This window comes from Triticum dicoccoides, chromosome 2A (assembly GCF_002162155.2).
Source record: "Triticum dicoccoides isolate Atlit2015 ecotype Zavitan chromosome 2A, WEW_v2.0, whole genome shotgun sequence".
NCBI lineage: Eukaryota > Viridiplantae > Streptophyta > Magnoliopsida > Poales > Poaceae > Triticum > Triticum dicoccoides.
Window position 1 is genome coordinate 19,089,901 of NC_041382.1, and position 18,343 is coordinate 19,108,243.

General features: G+C 46.8%; 3 protein-coding genes, 1 long non-coding RNA gene and 1 pseudogene across 5 annotated transcripts; 2 read left to right on the forward strand and 3 right to left on the reverse strand.

Moving 5' to 3' along the window:
* Positions 1-872: 872 nt before the first annotated feature.
* LOC119358686 lies at positions 873-1,295 on the reverse strand. Its single transcript, XR_005172281.1, has 3 exons — positions 1,211-1,295; positions 1,067-1,136; positions 873-977 (listed from the first exon to the last, which is right to left on the reverse strand). It is a non-coding gene; the product is annotated as an uncharacterized LOC119358686 (long non-coding RNA).
* A 1,072-nt stretch (positions 1,296-2,367) lies between these two features.
* On the forward strand, positions 2,368-3,249 carry LOC119358687 (stress-response A/B barrel domain-containing protein HS1-like). Its single transcript, XM_037625132.1, has 2 exons — positions 2,368-2,651; positions 2,913-3,249. Exons 1-2 carry the CDS (start codon positions 2,503-2,505, stop codon positions 3,097-3,099), a joined length of 336 nt encoding a protein of 111 aa, XP_037481029.1. The 5' UTR covers positions 2,368-2,502; the 3' UTR covers positions 3,100-3,249.
* Positions 3,250-4,690: 1,441 nt separating this feature from the next.
* LOC119358688 lies at positions 4,691-7,201 on the reverse strand (annotated as a pseudogene).
* A 1,231-nt stretch (positions 7,202-8,432) lies between these two features.
* LOC119352842 (stress-response A/B barrel domain-containing protein HS1-like) lies at positions 8,433-9,916 on the forward strand. The gene is made up of 2 exons (XM_037619429.1): positions 8,433-8,820; positions 9,456-9,916. Exons 1-2 carry the CDS (start codon positions 8,660-8,662, stop codon positions 9,640-9,642), a joined length of 348 nt encoding a protein of 115 aa, XP_037475326.1. The 5' UTR covers positions 8,433-8,659; the 3' UTR covers positions 9,643-9,916.
* A 170-nt stretch (positions 9,917-10,086) lies between these two features.
* LOC119352843 (subtilisin-like protease SBT5.3) lies at positions 10,087-16,737 on the reverse strand. 2 transcript variants are annotated; one of them, XM_037619431.1, is made up of 16 exons: positions 16,619-16,737; positions 16,457-16,524; positions 16,155-16,234; positions 15,867-16,028; positions 15,122-15,221; positions 14,334-14,859; positions 13,909-13,997; positions 13,499-13,744; positions 13,072-13,400; positions 12,496-12,998; positions 11,386-11,532; positions 11,104-11,274; positions 10,919-10,979; positions 10,731-10,816; positions 10,542-10,631; positions 10,087-10,423 (listed from the first exon to the last, which is right to left on the reverse strand). In XM_037619431.1, exons 1-16 carry the CDS (start codon positions 16,709-16,711, stop codon positions 10,361-10,363), a joined length of 2,814 nt encoding a protein of 937 aa, XP_037475328.1. In that variant the 5' UTR covers positions 16,712-16,737; the 3' UTR covers positions 10,087-10,360. The 2 variants fall into 2 exon arrangements, with proteins under 2 accessions (XP_037475328.1, XP_037475327.1); XM_037619430.1 differs by lacking the exons at positions 12,496-12,998; positions 13,072-13,400; positions 13,499-13,744; ... (5 more) ...; positions 16,457-16,524; positions 16,619-16,737 and adding an exon at positions 11,608-11,783.
* Positions 16,738-18,343: the final 1,606 nt, after the last annotated feature.

Here is an 18,343-nt window from a genome sequence, read left to right on the forward strand (position 1 = left end):
AATACAAGCACGTCACCGAAGTCTTCATAGTCATGACGAGACTGGGAGTCGCACCAGAACATCCTATTCAAATGTCCTTCCTTATCTAGCCTGTACTCGAAAAAGAAGCTAGGATCCCTCTGTTTCCTACTGGCCATGATGCCTATGGCTGTGGCAGCATCACCTTTTGAAAGCAGCTTCCTCTTCTCCTTGGCGCAAAGGTTGTATATTTCACGCCTGGTAAAACCAACACCGCCGTACCATACATGCTTGCTGATGAAGCAATCCATCATGTCGTGAATTCTAATCCCTGCAGCTCCCATGGACATTATGTCATGCTTCTGGTACTCTTTGATTTTTCTGTGGGACCAAAGAAAAGGTACCTCGTCCGGTCCTACCAACATATGGCTATGCTTGTCCTCAAAACTTTCAACATACCAAACCCCACGCTTTTGGTCAAGCTTGACGGTCAGGTGCGCTTCGCAAAAGCAGCGTGTCTCGGCTCTGAGCCTACGGCTGTGTCCTTCCTCGGTTAGCAACTTGCTGTCACGTTTCCCTTGTCTTGAACAAACAAACTGCCTATAACGCATATGACGTGACTCTGTTTTGCTATACTTGACCTTATTCTTTCTAATGCTGAAACCATTATCTCTAGCATAGCTGTTGTAGAAATCATACGCAGCATCGTGAGACGTAAAGGTCATTTCCATTATCTGCATGAACATATCCCTCTTATCATCTGCACTGGCAGTATCTTGGACATTCTTTGCACCATCATCTTGTGTCACCTACACAATCAAACCTCAGCCATGAAAACAGATTTCTATGGTTTAACATTACTTACTTCCATAGAACATTGATTACAAACATACCTCACTCATGATGGCCGATGACTCGGACTCCCCAGAACCAGGTGCATCTAATGATTCGTCGTTAAGGCATGTCTCCGCGTCGGATTCACCGTAATAGTCGTACGCATTATGACATTCGGAAATGAACTGAAAAATACAACACAAATTCATAATTACTTATCATATAATATTCCAGAAGAAATTTGATTTGCATGCCAACAAAAATTTTCACTTACGTACCTGACTAATGTAATCTTCATTCGAGAGCTCCGAGTTGTTTTCCTGATCATCATCAAGCTCATGGATCTATAAATTTTCAACACAAAGATTTAGTATTGTCAGATGCCACCAAAAAATTACAACATGACAATGCCACTCACATTAAGATCGTCCCATTCGTTCCCATTCTCTGACCGATCTTCACGATCTGAATTTTCATCATCTGACCAATCTTCTATCCAGTCTTTCATCAGTTCTTCAAACTCCATGTCTACCATGATATCAGTTAACTCCTCTTCAGCCATTTCCTACAACCAATAATATGTATCATCACATGTGCAAACATTATCAATGATGAAATATAAAACACATAGCACACGATCACAGATGTTATGTAAACAACCGCAACCGAGGCCATTCAGATCTGCCAAACTTAGTAAGGAAGATGGCCACGGCACCCGTCGTGATCACTTTCAATCGCGAGGAACTGCACGATCTCAAAACCTAGCTAGATCTGTGATTACCTCTGCCGCCGGATACCTAGGTTAGCCGCCACATCAAATAACGATACTGGTGGTGCGCACAGCCGACGGCAACCGACGCTACGTGAACCCAGATCACGAGGAGCAGCACTATCGGAACAAGATCCACGATCGCATGCGCCGCCGGGTAGCTAGGTTAACCACTGCCACTGGCGCGGCGGCAGTTCGTTCGATGTTGCCGCGAGCGAGACTAGAGGGGGGACGTGGGATGCGGTACCTGTGCGTGATCGTTGGAGATTCACGACGTTGTCGCGCCCGCTGTCCGACGAGATCGCCGGCGACGAGATAGCCGCCGGTGGAGATCTACTACTTATGGAGCTGCGTCAATGCTCGCGAGATTAATGGAGCTGCACGCGTGAATGATTGGAATCGGTAGGTCTTACGTGGACGTGGGGTCGTATCTATGTTTTTTTTTCAGACCAGGGTACTGTACGTATACGGTCTGGGTTATACAGGGCTAGACAGGGTTTGAATCTTGGCTGCGGCGGGCCAGGAAAAAAACAAATTCGCGGGGACAAAAATACTCCTCCGAAATTAGGTAGGGGGGAGCACCGGAGCAGGGCTCCTAATTGTGAGGGCTTGGCCTAAGCGCCCGCGTTGTACATGCCCTAACAAACTTGAAAGGATTCACAAGAGTTAACACGTCGAGCATGGGCAGCTGAACAAGAAGCTGGACTCGTGCAAGCACGAGCTTGCTGAACTTGTTGCGTATGGCCCTACGGCTGGCCGCGTAGACCGCAAGTTAGGTGATCATTAGTGTCTGTTTAAGAAGTGCCAACCGTCAACTACTCCACCAACTATATACAAGCGTCAAGCGTGGTTGGATAACAAGATCTGCACCACCGACGAACCAGCGGGGAAGAAAGCAGAGGTTACAGAGGCAGCAGCGGCAAGAAGCAGAGCAGAGATCGATGGCCGAGGCTGCGGGGAGCGGCGGCGTGGTGAAGCACCTCGTGCTCGCGCGGTTCAAGGAGGAGGCGACGCCGGGGGCGCTGGACCAGCTCATCCGCCGCTACGCCGGCCTCGTCGACGCCGTCCCCTCCATGAAGACGTTTCACTGGTGAATATATCCTCCCACTCAATTCTTGCATACTGTCGTACACCTCTCTGCCTCGGCCCCCATGGTGAGCTGTTGATTATAGTTTTATAAAGAACGGATTCAAGTAGCAAACGAGCTGTTTTTCTTGGATTCAACGGGCGGATCCAGCGGATCCCATTACCACGCGTGCAACATCCACAAGTTTCTTCTCGATTCCCCCTTTTTTTTTCTTGTGCAAAGTTCATACTATGTCAATGTTCTATCTCTTTGCTTGGTATGCAGGGGAACTGATGTGACCGTACTGGACACGCACGAAGGATTCACGCACGTCTTCGAGTCCACTTTTGAAAGCGCAGAGGGAGTCAAGGAGTACATTGCACACCCATCGCATGTAGAGTTTGTAGATGAATTCTTGGCTTTGGCGGAGAAGATGCTAATAATGGATTACAAGCAGGCAGCTACCAATTAGTAGTGATTTCGGCAAAGTGAGGCTCTGCGAGCTTCTGCTCTCGCCCTCGGTGATATTTTTTTGTATTTGTATTTGAATTTCATTTGGTATTCACAGGGACATGTACGTTCTGCTAAATAAATCTGTCCAGCCTTCTATTTGTGTTGACAATGATGGTTGAATTTGGTGGAACTATTTTTCTTTTTCAGAATACAATTTGGTGCTACTATACTCCTAAATGTTTGAAATAGTTCAGGTATTTCAATTTTCCGTAGGACTTATAACCAAAATCATGTATGGGCTTTTTTTTCATCAAACAACAGAATCTGCATTTCCATTTCGTTCAAGCATCAGACGTGTGTTTTAACTTCGACCATTAGAGATAGGAGTTAGGACCAAAGTCTCTTAGCGGAGGTTATGGTTTGGCAACCCAACATATCAACTTGGAGAAGAAACCTCAAACATTGAGGATGTTGAAGAAGCTCTCCCATATCATCGAGTTGAATGCTTTGGCGAAGTCAAGCTTGATGACAAGCGTGGGAGCGTTGCATATAACATAGGGTTGGAAGACCTCCGAGGCGTAGAAGAAATTTTGCCACATGTTCCTCCATCTGATGAAGCCTGTCTAGTCTAGGTCAATGAGAGTCATGACTTTCCGGCTACAACCTGTTCATCAACCCTTTTTCTGAAACCCTTGACACTAGCATTTTGGAGTGAGATAGAGCGGAAGGAGCTAGGAGCAAGCACTCCAAACTTCTTCGGAAACATCACGTTGTATGCCCCTGTTTGATCTGCTCAATATCTTCGACCCCATCTCGGAAGGAATGTCCGTCTGAACACGCAGCTTGAACGAAGACGTCAAATCCCGGGGGAGCTCCCAATCCACAAGACAATGAAAGAATCACAGAGTTCCTCGTTAGAAGGGGGGGAGCCCATCATAGAAGCAGATGAGGTCAAGACGCCAAACAGGCTCGATCGAGGACCCCGACATAGCATAGAGAAGAAGGCGTCCTCACGGCTTCCTTGGCGTCGACGAGGAGAGTCAGAGAGTGGATGCGAGCACGCCGTTCCACAAGTATTTTTTTTTGCCCATTTACATGTTTACGGCAGGAAGCTACAAACAAAATTCAGCAAACTGATTTATCTATACCACCAGGGGCGGAGCCAGAACTTTTGTGAAGCCCGGGCAAACTTAAGCCTGAATGTCTAACATGCAAATAAAAAATTTCGTACCTGGTAGATAATATATACTATGCATCAAACTTGCAAAGCACAAATCCACATTAATATTGAAGTGAAAATACGAACATAACAGTCAGACAAATGTAATATTTAAGCGAACTAATATATCAATATTCCATTTCAGATAGCAAATGGCATAGAGCCAATCAGCCAAACTAGCCATCTTGCCAACAAAAGTGTAGCCGTCTAAATCACCATGACACCATCAATATATCCTCACCATGACACCATCAATATATCCTAGAAGACACTACAGGATAAGAAAATGGATTTGTTTTTCACAAAAATTCAGTGTTGTGATTTGTTTATTTATTCAAAACAGAGAGCTTGTAACAATAGAAAAGGTTAGATGGAACGTACCAATAGTGTGCTAAAGAAAATCACGAGGCAAATGTCCTTTCCGAGACTTCATTGTTGTAAATGTTCGAATAATATCTTTATCATCAACTGACTTGAATAACTCCCGCTCGGTGTAACATATCATCAAGTCGTTGAACCATTCGTTGTTGATCTTGCTACGCAATTTATTCTTGATAATCTTCATTGCTGAAAATGCTCTCTCAACAGATGCAGTTGACACCGGCAATATCAAAGCCAACTCAATAAGTTTGTATACCAATGGAAATACCAGATTTTTCTTAGTTTCAACGATCTTCACGGCCAAACTTTGAACATCATCACAAGTAGAAAAAGAAGCATGCCTTTTCACTTGACTTATATAAGTGAGGAGCTACTCTCTTATTGTTCCACGATCATCATTAGAGAAGTCTTCATGATAAACTTCAGCAAGACGAGCAAGTTTATCAACATTGAACTTGGAGAAAGAGTCCTTGGGGTCAAGACATGAGAAGCAATAAAGCACACAATTTGCTTCTTCACTAAAGCGGTGATCCATCTCCACACAAATTTTGTCAGTAGCAACATAAAAAATCTCTGCATGGTAATGGTGAAGATTAGTAACAGTTCTCCCTTCTCTCCTTGAACGACCACGAACTGGTATTACTTCGTCCATATTTGGTACTAGAATACTATTAGCACCACAAAATTCTTGGACATCACCAAATAAATTATCCCAACCACTCTCTCTGAACGTTGCCAACCGAGCCTTGACATCATTAACTAATTCCATGGCAAGAACAATATTGAGATCTTTTCTTTGCAAAACTTTTGAAAGCTCATTTGTGATGCCAAATAACTTCAACATAAGCTTCAGAATGAAAACAAATTTAAAGCTCTCCATTTTTTCTATCAAACCTGCTGCTTGAGATGGTCCACGTCCATATTCATCAACTGTACTAAGCACCTTTAACACGGAGGACCACATTTGATCCAAACGCAGTAAGGTAGTATGATGTGAACCCCATCTAGTATCCCCCGGTCTAGAAAGAGTAGATGATTGGTGCAAGCCCCTTCCAGTAGATATCTCACCACTCTCAAGTCTATCCAGAATATCTTGGTGTTGTGCCTCGGTCAATGCATCCCTTCTCTTGCAAGATGTTGTTGTTGTAGTCACAATCAAGGAGATGTACTCAAAGAAATCATGAATAGATGAGCAACTACTAGCAACAGACACGACCACCAATTGCAGACGGTGAGCATAGCAATGAACATAGAAAGCATAGGGGTTTTCATCTATGATCTTTTTCTGCAAACCATTAAATTCACCTCTCATATTTGAAGCCCCATCATATCCTTGACCCCGTATCCTTGAAATTGATAACTTATAATGATCAAGAATGCCATAAAGAGCATCCTTTAGTGACTCGGACGTCGTATCTTTGACATGATGCAAAGCAAGGAATCTTTCCACAACCCTCCCTTTGTCATTCAAAAACCTATAGGAAAACACAATAATGTCAGTTGGTTGCATAGAGAATAAATGACAAACAAACAACAAAATAAAAGTGAAACTACTAACCTCAACATCACAGCCATTTGCTCTTTCACAGATATATCACGTGATTCATCAATAAGCACCGAGAATTGTTTGTCACCAAGCTCTACCATGATCTTCTTTCTAACTTCATGTGCACAACACATTGCAAGCTCCTTTTGAATGTCACCAGATGTCATTGTGCAATTTCTGCCACCACGGTTAAAAGCATCTCTGACTTGTTCATTCTTAGTTTTTTTCCAAATCTATCATCTCTCTAAAGTTTCCCTTGTTTAGAGAAGTAGCTGATTCATCATGTCCACGGAATGCCAAGCCTTGTGCAATGAGATATATTGAACAACTTACAGAACAAGTTAAACGAATCTTATACATTTCTTCTGATTCCTTGCTTGATCTAGCAAAGTTACTTGCCACACTTTGTCTTTGATTATTATAATCATCATAATGCTTGACGCAAGAGTTGTGCCTACTACCATGACCACTAATATGATCTTTGAAGCCTTTAGATGCATGCTTCCAATCTGTAAATCCTTCTTTGGTGAAGACTTCATAACCAAAGTGCTCAGCCCTTCCGGGTTGCTTAAAGAGAAAACAATAAAAACAATAAGCTGCATTCTTCCACTCACTGTATTCTATCCAGTCGTACCTTTTATACCAAGATTTGGAAAATGCTCTTGAGGAACGCGAACTTCCAAATTCAGTATGATGGTATTTATTCAAATCTGGTTGCATTGGACCCTTCAATATATATGCTCTCCTCACTTGGTCTTGAATATCAGGAGGATACTCACAAATTTGTTTCCTCTTTCCCGGATCGCGCTCAATCGCATTTGGATTAAATTCATTGGCAACATTAGGCGCTGGTGGCTCTACTTCTATTTCAGGCTGCGCATCATTCACATTTTCAGTCCTTTGCTCTACTTCTACTTCAGGTTGCACATCATTCATATTTTCAGTCCTTGCTCTCTTAACCAAAAACCTCCTCATCTCTGAAATTTAGTGAGTAAAAAATCTGAAGTTAGTTTTTACACAAATAAGAATATGGGTTAATCACAAGTTCATAGTACAGTACAATAACAAAGCTACTTGCATCAACTACATGTATCAGATTATCAAGTATTTCTTGATGTTGCCAAAGTGAAATCGGTGAAATATTTCTTAAAATTACTAGAGGAAAGAGTCTGCAACCTGCATACTAGTTTGTCAGTCTAATGAACTTGCAGTTTCTGTAGTTTCCAACAGCTAACAAATAGATTTTCTCTTTGGACTTTGGTCATAATCGTCCCCAATCAAAAGTTCCTAAATAAGCCCTAAGTACATCAATATCTCAAACCGAATCAGTTATTAAGTAGGCGATCTTACCGGAAGTCGAAGGAAAGGAACTGCCCCAGCCTTCAGGAGAGGAAGGGACAAAGGAAGGGATGACCGTGGCCATTGTCGGCTCGCCGTCGGCCTGCCGCTCGCCCAGCCCCAGATCGCCGCCTCGCCTTCAAGCCCCTGCCGCACCTGGGAGAAACCGAAGAGACGCGAGTACGCGAGAAGCCGAGAACTGTCTGGACTCTGGAGCGATCGATGGTATTCCCTGTTGCCTCGTGGGCTAGAGCGAAGCGATCGATGGTCTTTTTTTTTCTAGTGGGCTGGAGTGATCGGGACGTTCTAGTAAATAACTGGACTGGGCTATGAAGGAGGCCTAATCCAGTTTTGCTCGGGTAAATACACTCCGTTCACGTATTGTGGTACGACCACTGTTGCCGTCGGAGTGCCAGCGACCCTGGGCAGGGTCGCTGGGCGCTCGCTCCGCCACTGTATACCACTATAAAAAAACAAAGGAGCATATTCAACTAATCTCGTCCATCGAACTAAGTCAATCCAGCGACCTAGACTGCTTCAATGGCAAGCGTTAAACGTGTTTAACGGTGCAATGAATATCATACCGAATATTGCACTAATCACAGGATTAACACACAAACAATAGCATATCTAATATCCGCGTGTAATTAATATATTGCCTAAATATCAACGTGCGTTGCACGTGCGCATTTGCTAGTTACATTATTATTAATTAAAGAAAAATACAAAAATGTCAGCGAACTGTATGGGATGGAAAAAGAATTGTTGTTCACACTCACTCGTGGGGCGCGAGTGGTGCCCATGCCATGATGCCACGATCGATGATCCGCCACTCATCTTGTTTCTTTCTTCTCCGTCGCCACCAACCCCAGAACGAATCCCAGATCCGCTCACCACTTGGGTGAAATAACACTACACGCTAGTCAACTCAAACCATCCGCTCCAGGGCAAACTGCCTGTATAAAGCGGTGGCCGGACAAGAAGCTCACCAACACCAAGAAACCACACCACCGCCGAGCAAACAAGCGGGGAGGAGAGGAGACGGCGGTGCACTGCACAGAGGCGGCCAGCAGCACAAACAAGCCGGGACTGACGATGGCTGCGGCGGCCGGTGCGGGGAGCGGCGGTGGCGGCGTGGTGAAGCACCTCGTCATCGTGAAGTTCAAGGAGGACGTGACGCCGGAGCGGCTGGCCGGCCTCATCCGCGGCTACGCCGGCCTCGTCGACAAGGTCCCCTCCATGAAGGCCTTCCACTGGTACGGCAGCTGATCTCACTGCCACCAACCCCCCTGTCGATTCTCGCACCTTCCTGCCCCTGCCGTTCCCTGCTGAGCTATTGCGGTAGCTGCTCGGACCGCGCCCGGCAGGTGCTCGACGAATTGCCTGCCCGGGCTGTGATTCTTCCCTGTGCGGCCGCTGGCTTGGAAGCCATTTGATTGCTTTAAAATGACGGATTCAAGTAGTAAACCAGCTAGTATTTTTCTTCGATCCAACAGGGGAACAAGCACTAGTAAAACGAACAAGTAAAGCTGATCCAGCCAATGCAAACTACTGAAGCATCTCGCATGTTACAAATGTCCTGACAGAACATCTTCAACATTTAGCTTCATGTGGTTTGATTTATGATGTTTTTGTTGGTGATATTGAGTTGGCATGGCAATGACTTATTCATTCGCAACAAAGAACGAATCGAAGCTTCCCCCTCACAATGGCACAACAACTCGTGTCTGCCAGTTTACATTATGCCCTCAAATGCGCCCATATGTCGAAGAAAATCATACCAACCTTGAAACAAAGCTATCATCACCTGTCGGAAAATCACGAGTTTTCAGCTTGTTCTCATTTTTGCAAAGCTGAAACATCAATTTTGTGTTCTTTCTTTGGCATGCAGGGGAACCGATGTGAGCATAGAGAACTTGCATGACGGGTTCACGCACGTCTTCGAGTCCACCTTCGAAAGCACAGAGGGAGTCAGGGAGTACGTTTACCACCCAGCACACGTCGAGTTTGCAACTGATTTCTTGGGTTCAACGGAGAAAGTCCTCATAATCGACTTCAAGCCGGCAGCAGGCAACTAATGGTTTCGGCCAAGTGAGACACTCTGAGCTTCTGTTGCCGCCTGCCTTACCGGTGTTGCTTGTTTTTGTGTTTGTGTTCGCATTTCATCTGGTATTCACAAGTTATGTACCTTGTGCTAAATAAATCCGTTCGACCGGTTGTGTCTGTTGAGAATAGTGGCTGAATTTGGTGTAACTGTGTTCTGACCTTTTGTAGCACTTAATAATCAGTATTATGTGTGAAAGGTTCTCTTAGTTACTGCCATCCTTTTTAATTCCATATTATCCAGATGTATACTGGTTGGCCGTACAAATCATTAAGTTGTTATGTGCCACAATATTATATACTTTGAACTGCATGCAAAAACGTCTTATATTTAGTTCCAGAGGTGGTACCTATTTACATGTTCACTGTAATATATAAAACGCCAGCAGATTCAGCAAACCATGTCAATGTACGAGAGATAAACCGGGAAAGCGGATCAGTCTTGTTGTATTTATCTGTTGTAGAGCCGTAAAGGTATATATATGATCTTTACAATTCCTCTTTGCCAATAAAGCTACTGACAATTGCAACATATATGAAACACAACAACTAAATACAACCGAAACAAAATTACAACACACATGATGGCCTTGTGAGTTACAGCTCCATCGAATTAATTCGAACAATTATGTGGCGAAGACGACTCCAGTACCAGAGCAGAGATAACTGGTGACCGCCATATGTAGGCAAAATTTATACTGTTATGTATTTCAGCATAGATGAGCGCACATCCTCCATGAAAGCCACAGCCTCCTCCTGAAAAGTAAATACAAACACACAAGTTTAGAACAATAGTAAGTACAGGATCAGAGATCCAAAGCATTGCTAATTTATTAGGTTCTCCTTATTATAAAGGCCAGGGGCAGCACATCACCTGGTTACTCGTCTTGGCGCTCGCTATGTTCTCGTCAAGAAGCGTCAATATGGACATGTTGAGCTCGTTCCGTTCGACCATGTCGAGCAGCTGCGCAACACAATTCACAATTACAAAAAACTCAGCAGGTTCATACATACTCCTAGATAAGTGACAGCATTTTTGAGCTCTTGTTGTTTCAGATATTACAGTTTTCTTCCTATCTTTGGATTGCAGGATGTTGGTGAGCCGCTCCTTGGCCGTCACGAGGTCGTTTTGCAGCTTGTCGTAGGCCTCTGCATCATCAGCAAGGACAGCAGTTACAGATACACAGAAGTGATCTACCTAAGCTTGGACTATGCAGGAAGTTTCATGGAGGTAAGATTTTGTTCACCGACCGACTCCCTCCCCGATGACCTTCTGCATCGCTTCCAGCTCGATCAGCCTGTCTTCGTTTGCCTGCGCGCACACACGGAAGAAATCAAAATCAGGCTGGAATTAATCAATTGGAACAAATTTTACCACACACTCAAGAGGCAAGAGCAGAGGAAGCAGGGAGCTGAAGATAGTTGGCAGTACAGACCGCTGTCCTGGTGACCGCGAACTTGATCTGCGCGATCTCCCGCTGGATGTGGTCGAAGAAGCCCTTGTTGAGCCTGGGGCGGAGCCTGCCGATCTCGATCTCGATCTCCCGCGCGTCCGTGTCCAGGAAGAACTCCACCAGCCCGGCGTCCGTCTCAGGTATCACCCGCGCCTGCACTCACGCGGCCATGCCAGTGTCATCTCGTCAGCTTTCAGCTCAGGCCGGCCACGTACACATGGGGCGTGCTCGACGGAATGGCAATTGATGAATGAATTACCGTACCTCGCGCTCCTTGCGGCGGCGCTCCTGCTCCTCCTTGACCTGGAGGTCGAAGGCGGCGCGCGCGTCGGCGTCGCTGTCGAGGCGGCGCCGGAACTCGAGGCGCGAGATGTGGCCCGGCTGCGGCGGCGCCAGGATGCCCTCCGGGTCCTGCGTCCCAAACCGAGCGCGTCAGTCAGTCAACACCGGCAGTTGAGCGGAGCTGGTATTGGTATTTGTACGTACCCATCCGATGCAGGAGATCTTGTTGGCGACGGCGCGGCGGGCGGTGGGCGCGCGGCGGGGCGCGAGGAGCGGGAAGCGCTGGAGGATGGCGCCGAGGGAGGAGGAGGTGGACGCCATGGCCGGACCCGGAGCAGCCGCGCGCGCGAGGATGGAATGGACGTTATCCCTTCGACGATGGAGCGAGTGTGGGATGCTGATGATAAGGGAATAGCACCACTGGAGAGCACACCATTCAATCTCTATTTGGCCCATTGGGCCGGCCCACCTACTGTCAAGTTCCATCGTTCGTTCATTCTGCATTGAAAATTTTAAGTTTTCAAACTTTCGACAAATTTCAGAACGAAATTTACACAATTACAAATTTTTGAAAAATTCCGAGCCTTCAAAGTTCCAAGTTTGAACTTCCAAGATTTTTCAACTTTCCAACATTTGAACTTTTGAGATTTTAAACCTACACAAAATTTAGAACTTTCAGTTTTTTCTTTCTTTTGCTCTTTTGAACACGACGCACACCCCACCCCACCACCGCAAAACACAAAACTTAGGATAGCGCGTTAACTTCTCCCAAAATAAATGAGAGCTTGAACTCTCACAAGCATTTATATATCTTTGTATTAGCGAAACATGGTTGGTCGTGCCATATTCCTAGGGCACTCTGTTTTGTCAATCACATAACCTGAGTAGCATACAATGATACAAACATGTGCATGTGTTAAATAGGCAAACCCTCAGTTTATTGCTGTTGATGCCGATCGACTCCGAACTCTAGCCGCATTTGGTGGTGGCCACGATGGGGCTCCAAACGTGATGATTCTTCCCGTCCGACCACTCGATGCCGCCGAACACGTAGTTGGCAGCCTCTACGGGGTCGTGGACTTGAAACGTCACCTTGAAATGTTTCTCCACATCTGGATTCTCACCGTCAAAGCTCAGCGTGCTGGGGTTCACAGTGACTGTCACCCCGGGTGGCTGCGTGATGCTGACGGTGTACGACACCGCCCCGCCGCCCACATTCCTCACCCTACGCTTCACGGTGAAGCTGCCAGAGGAGGGCAGGCAGGGCGCGGAGATGGACGGATAGTTGAGGTCCTCGGGGTGGTTGTCGTCCTTGCTGCACTTGAACGGGTTGGAGTCGGTGCCGTGGAACACACAGTTGAGCACCGTCCAAAGTTCCTCCAGCGGGAGCGGGAGGGAGACCGGGAGGAGGCCCTGGGTGTTGGTGGGCCTCATGGAGCAGATGAAGTTGAGGTAGTCGTGCGTCGTGGTGTCGTACACCAGGCCCGGGTCCAGGGCCCTGGCCGGGTTCACGTGGCCCGAGCCGTAGCTGAACGGCGTGGCGGCCCTGCCCGTCTCATCCCGGATCCCGACACCGTCGTTGCCTCCCCTGTTGGCTGTACAAAGAAACAGTTATTACTTAAGCACATGGGATTTTGTGTGGTGTGAAATGTTGGCGGAATTGCGTACCGGTGGTCATGATGGCGGAATAGACCATGTTTGGGTTCCATTTCGGGTACTTCGCCCTGAGCAGGCCGGCGATGCCGGCCACGTGCGGACACGACATGGAGGTGCCGGACTCTACCATGTAGGCGACAGGGCGGCTGTCGGAAGCCAGGCCCGTCGGCGAGACCTCCTGGCTGTACGCGGCGATCACGTTCACGCCTGGCGCGATGATGTCGGGCTTGAGGATCTGAGGGGTGATGGTGTTGGGCCCACGGGATGAGAAGGCTGCCATCACCGGCGATGGCTTCACACCCACCTCTGCGTCCCTCGTCTTGATCTCACCCACCGGTGATCTGCTCAAAGGATTGATCGGTGACGGATTAATGAAATAAACAAGATGCACCACTCTACTATATATGAAACCAATTAAGGATGACATTGATCAGCTTACGCATCAGACTGGAGGTACTTGAAGATGTCTATGCACTGGGAGTAGGAGCAATGAGCCGCCGGGATTATGTGCGGGTCGGCGCTGACGTCGTCCCCGCTGGCGGCGGCGTTGCAGAGGACCATGCCGACGCCGCCGGCGTCCTTCACCACCTCCCCCTTGGCCACTCGGCCGTTGGATCCTCTGGTGCACACCACTATCTTCCCCCTCACCTTGGCAGGGTCCAAGGAGCCAGGCACGCACAGCGACCTGCAAGCAACAATGGTCCACATCTTACCAACAGTTTACCCGCAAAAATATAAAAACATCTTACCAACAATTGGTGATACTAGAAATGCCTTGATAGTTGATTTTTGTAAAGATAATATCCCAACGAGATCTTAGAAGTTGACTTTCTAGATAAATGATCTTACGAGTTGGCGGCAGATTGGCCTGCAGCATTGGCCTTCTCCCCGCTGATCATCGCACATGGCTGGTCGGTGCTGCTTGATAGACTTTGTCCCTGCAAATTAATCAATTTCAGGCATCAACTTTCAATTCATACTCCTTTTTTTTCAGTTTAAAAGGCCTACGTCTACGTGTATCCTTAGATAGCCAAATTCAATCAATGTAATGCAAATTGTATATCACGAAAGTTTACATCACTAGAAAAATATAATATTTGAAGTTTTTAGTGTGGTACAACTTTTGTGATATAAACTCATGTTACATTCACTAAATTGTCGACCTAGCTAGGGATACGCTTGGGCCTTTCAACCCACAATGGAGGATTGGAGGTAGTACATACCAGATACATATAGGTTTTTGTTATCACATCAAGGAAAAGCAAATTAATTACCGTGATAGTCTTGGCACCGATGACGACATCGGCGGGGAAGATTCTGTCCATGGTGCTCGCGCCCACGGTGAGCATCCACGGAGCCACATTGCTGATCGAGCCTGCCGCGGGGCCATCATTGCCACCTGCCGCAACGACGACGACCAACTGGGTGACAGCATAGGCCGTTCCTATCGCAATGGTGTCGGTGGCATAGTCGGAGGCGGGGGAGCCGACGGAGAGCGAGAGCACATGCACTCCGTCCTCCACCGCTGTGAGTATGGCCCTAAGGATGTCCAGGCCGGAGCACCCTTCCTTGAAGCACGCCTTGTATGACGCCGCATGCGCCCGCGGCGAGCCACCCTTTGCCGTGCCCATCCCATGACCCAAGGCGCCGACATTGGGCACAAAGCCTCCGCCAGCCGTAGACAGCGTGTGTGAGCCGTGCCCCTCGTAGTCCCATGGCGAGTTCACCTCGGTGTCGTTTAGCCCGGTGTCGCTCAGCAACTTGATGCCCTCATTGAAAACCCTCGCGCCGATCAGCTTGCTGCATGTGTGCGCACCGTGTCAGTGGAATGCTAGGTTTTCCTTTTTTCAGCAATTAAAGCTAGCTACTCCCTCTATCCGTATTTGTATGACGCTAGCGACCAAATGTGGATTATCTATTTACAAAAGTTTGTACAATGGATTGGAAACATAGTTTCCGACAGTATAATTTTCATGACATGTGACGATATTGTTGGTCAAAGTTCAATCGTGAAATATAAATATGGACAGAGTGAGCTGCGTCCGATGATATTGGTAGTTACTTGTTGCAGCCGGAGTAGCCCTGTTGGCATCCGCCGGTCCAGTTCGCCGGTTTGGGCAAGGTGCCGTCGTCCCTGAAGCTTGCAGATATTGGCGATACACCTTCGTACATGCGTGGAAAAAGAAATATCAGCATCAGGTCAGAAGTGGTGTTGGAAAGTAGGCATGCAAAATAGGTAACCTAACTGGTGTACCCTCCGAACTAAAATCCCCAAAGACAGCTAGGGCCAGTGGATACTTTAACATACATCAATTTGTATCCCTATTGGTAAGTAACATTGCAGTTTTCTCTTTGTAAGATTTGAGTTGACTCGACGTAAGGTTATGCATGTTAGTGCATGTTGTGGTTTGATTCTATTTTGGAGCATATATATATCGTGGTGCCAGCAGATATGATTCCGCATGTTACCGTTGAAATATATTATCGTGGAGTATGTAGCTTTTTTTATGCCCCCCCAGGGATAATTAACAGTCGCGTGGGTGCTCATTATCGAATCCCTGCAGGTCAAAGCGAATCCACATGTACTCACATGATATATGTGAAAACTAAGGAAGCGATCGACGACTATCTTTTACTTGATTCGGAAGCAAAAAAAAAGTTTATTTCTTGATCTATATGCATAGGCATTGACGACCCATTTCTCATCTTCTTATGGTTGCACGAACACTAGTGAGCAGTGCTAATGGTTGTCATCGACTTAGAAATAGTTGTTCTTTTCAAATAGCGAGCGAAACCAGAAGACGTACCTGTGTCGACGTTGGCGATGATGACTCCCTCGCCGAAGTTGGCAACGTTCTTCCAGACGTCGACCGGCTCGCCGTATGACCCCTCGAGCCCGAGGAAACCCCACGAGTGCGTCGTTTTAACCTGGTAAAGCTTGTCCTCGATCACGGCCACCCCTGGGAGCACTGCGCGTAGCCCCAAAAAAAATTAATCGACGGTGAATAATAACTGGCACGAGTATATATAGGGGATGCATGTATGGCACCATATACAGGAATCATATGCAGTACTACTAGTAGTAGTGTGCTTACGTTTGAGGGCTGGCACGAAAACGCTGTCGATCTGCAATGCGATCCCCTTGATGGCGTCGAAGATGTAGAATATCCGGAACCTGCATCCAGTTTTTCTCAGCTTTTAGGCAAGTAGTTAGGCATCTGGCTTGATTCTTCATTCACTCACGTACTAGTACTTTCAGAAGAACATACACGGAGTTATATATATTACTCCCTTCGTCCCAAAATAAGTGTGTCAAGCAGACACTTATTTTGAGACGGAGGGAGTATATAGTAGGTATGTAGTGGAGTGTGTTGGGTTGTATGGCTAGCAAGCTTACTGGCTGGTGATTGGGGTGAGCAGATCGGACCAAGAGGCCGGCCGTTGGCACGCCATCACCAAGTAAGACTGCATACGTGCAAGAAATTACTAATTCGTTAGTTTCCAATGTACTGTACAGTAAGATGAGAATGGAGAGAGCGCGGGAGGGTTGCACGCATGCCTTGGGGGCAGCCGACGCCGGCGTGGCGTGCGCCGCGAGGACAACCACCAGGGCGATCAGCAGAGCGCGGCCGGCGCCTCTCCCCATCTTCATTCGCCTCGCCCGCCGATGGTCTCAGCTGCTAGCTAGCTGGGGTTTCTGGTGCTGCTATCTCCGGCCGGTCGTCGCCCGCCATGGAATCTATATATGTAGATGGGTAGAGAGGTCGACGACGTGCGCGCGCCTCAAGAAGTCAACCGGAGGAGATCGGTGGTGCATGTGGCGGGATCATTTCCTTATCCTCTCCGGCCGCGAGCGCGAGGGGCACCAGCCCACGTGGTGGGATAGCAGTACCACGCATGCAGCTAGCATGCATGAAGTTGCACCTGTGCACCACATGCGCGCGCGGCAACGTGAAAGCGCCGCTTCTACACTCAACATATATACGCCATTATTACATGTGACATGTCAAAATTTAACATTTTTTGATCTTTTGTTTACTATGCTTACGATGTAAAGTGCATTTTTTAGGCATTTAATGGATATAATTGAAATTTGAATTGTAGGTATATCAAATGATGGCTAGAAATGGTCAAAATCCTATGTATTTAGGCCTTATACAAGGAAAGAAGAGGAGTCTCAATCACCAGGGGACAGCCTTCCAGAACCGACATTGAGAAAATAGATCGCGTTTTAATGGATACCAATTGGAAATCAAAATTCCCTATGGCGTCTTTCGTCCTCCACCTCGTATCGAGGCTTTATGAGACCATACACCCATTCTCCTGACTACTGGTTCGTCACGACCACAACATCGACGCAAGTTCGAATTCGAACTTGGTTGGTTGCATAGGGGTCGCTTCCATGACATGGCCAAGGAGGTGTGGGCGAAACCGGTGGCCGAGCATTCCCCAATTCACAAATGAAATAATAAGATGTGTGCATTACGTAAATTCCTTAGCGGTTGGGCTATACCATTGATGACTTCAAAATTTGGCAGCAGCTAGACCTCTATCTGAGCATGAAATCGAGATCACTAATCAATCGAACGCACAGATAACTAGCATGTTGCGTGAAGAGGAACTCAAGTGGTACCAACATTCTAACTCTCAATTCATTATGAAAGGTGATACAAATACTAGATACTTCCATGGAGTTGCCAATGGCAGACACCGGAAGAAACTTATTCATTGCCTGCAACAGGAAGATGGCAAGATTGAGGGGCATGAGCAACTTAAACCTTATATCAATATTTATTATAAAAAAATGTTCGAAGCCCCAGAGGAAGGAAACTTCTCTATGGATGGGTCCCGAACAGAGGACATCCCCCAGGTCTATGTTGACGAAAACAACTTTCTAACAGCCCCGTATTCCGAGGAGGAAGTTAGGAAGGCGGTTTTCCTGATGGAGCACAACAAAGCTCCGGGTCCTGATGGTTTCCCTGCTGAGTGATACGTCTCCAACGTATCTATAATTTTTTATTGTTCCATGCTATATTATATTCTGTTTTGGACATCATTGGGCTTTATTATACACTTTTATATTATTTTTGGGACTAACCTATTAATCGGAGGCCCAGCCCAGAATTGTTTTTTTGCCTATTTCAGAGTTTCGCAGAAAAAGAATATAAAACGGAGTCCAAACGGAATGAAACCTTCGGGAACGTGATTTTCGGAACGAACGTGATCCAGAGGACTTGGACCCTACGTCAAGACATCAACCAGGAGGCCACGAGGTAGGGGGCGC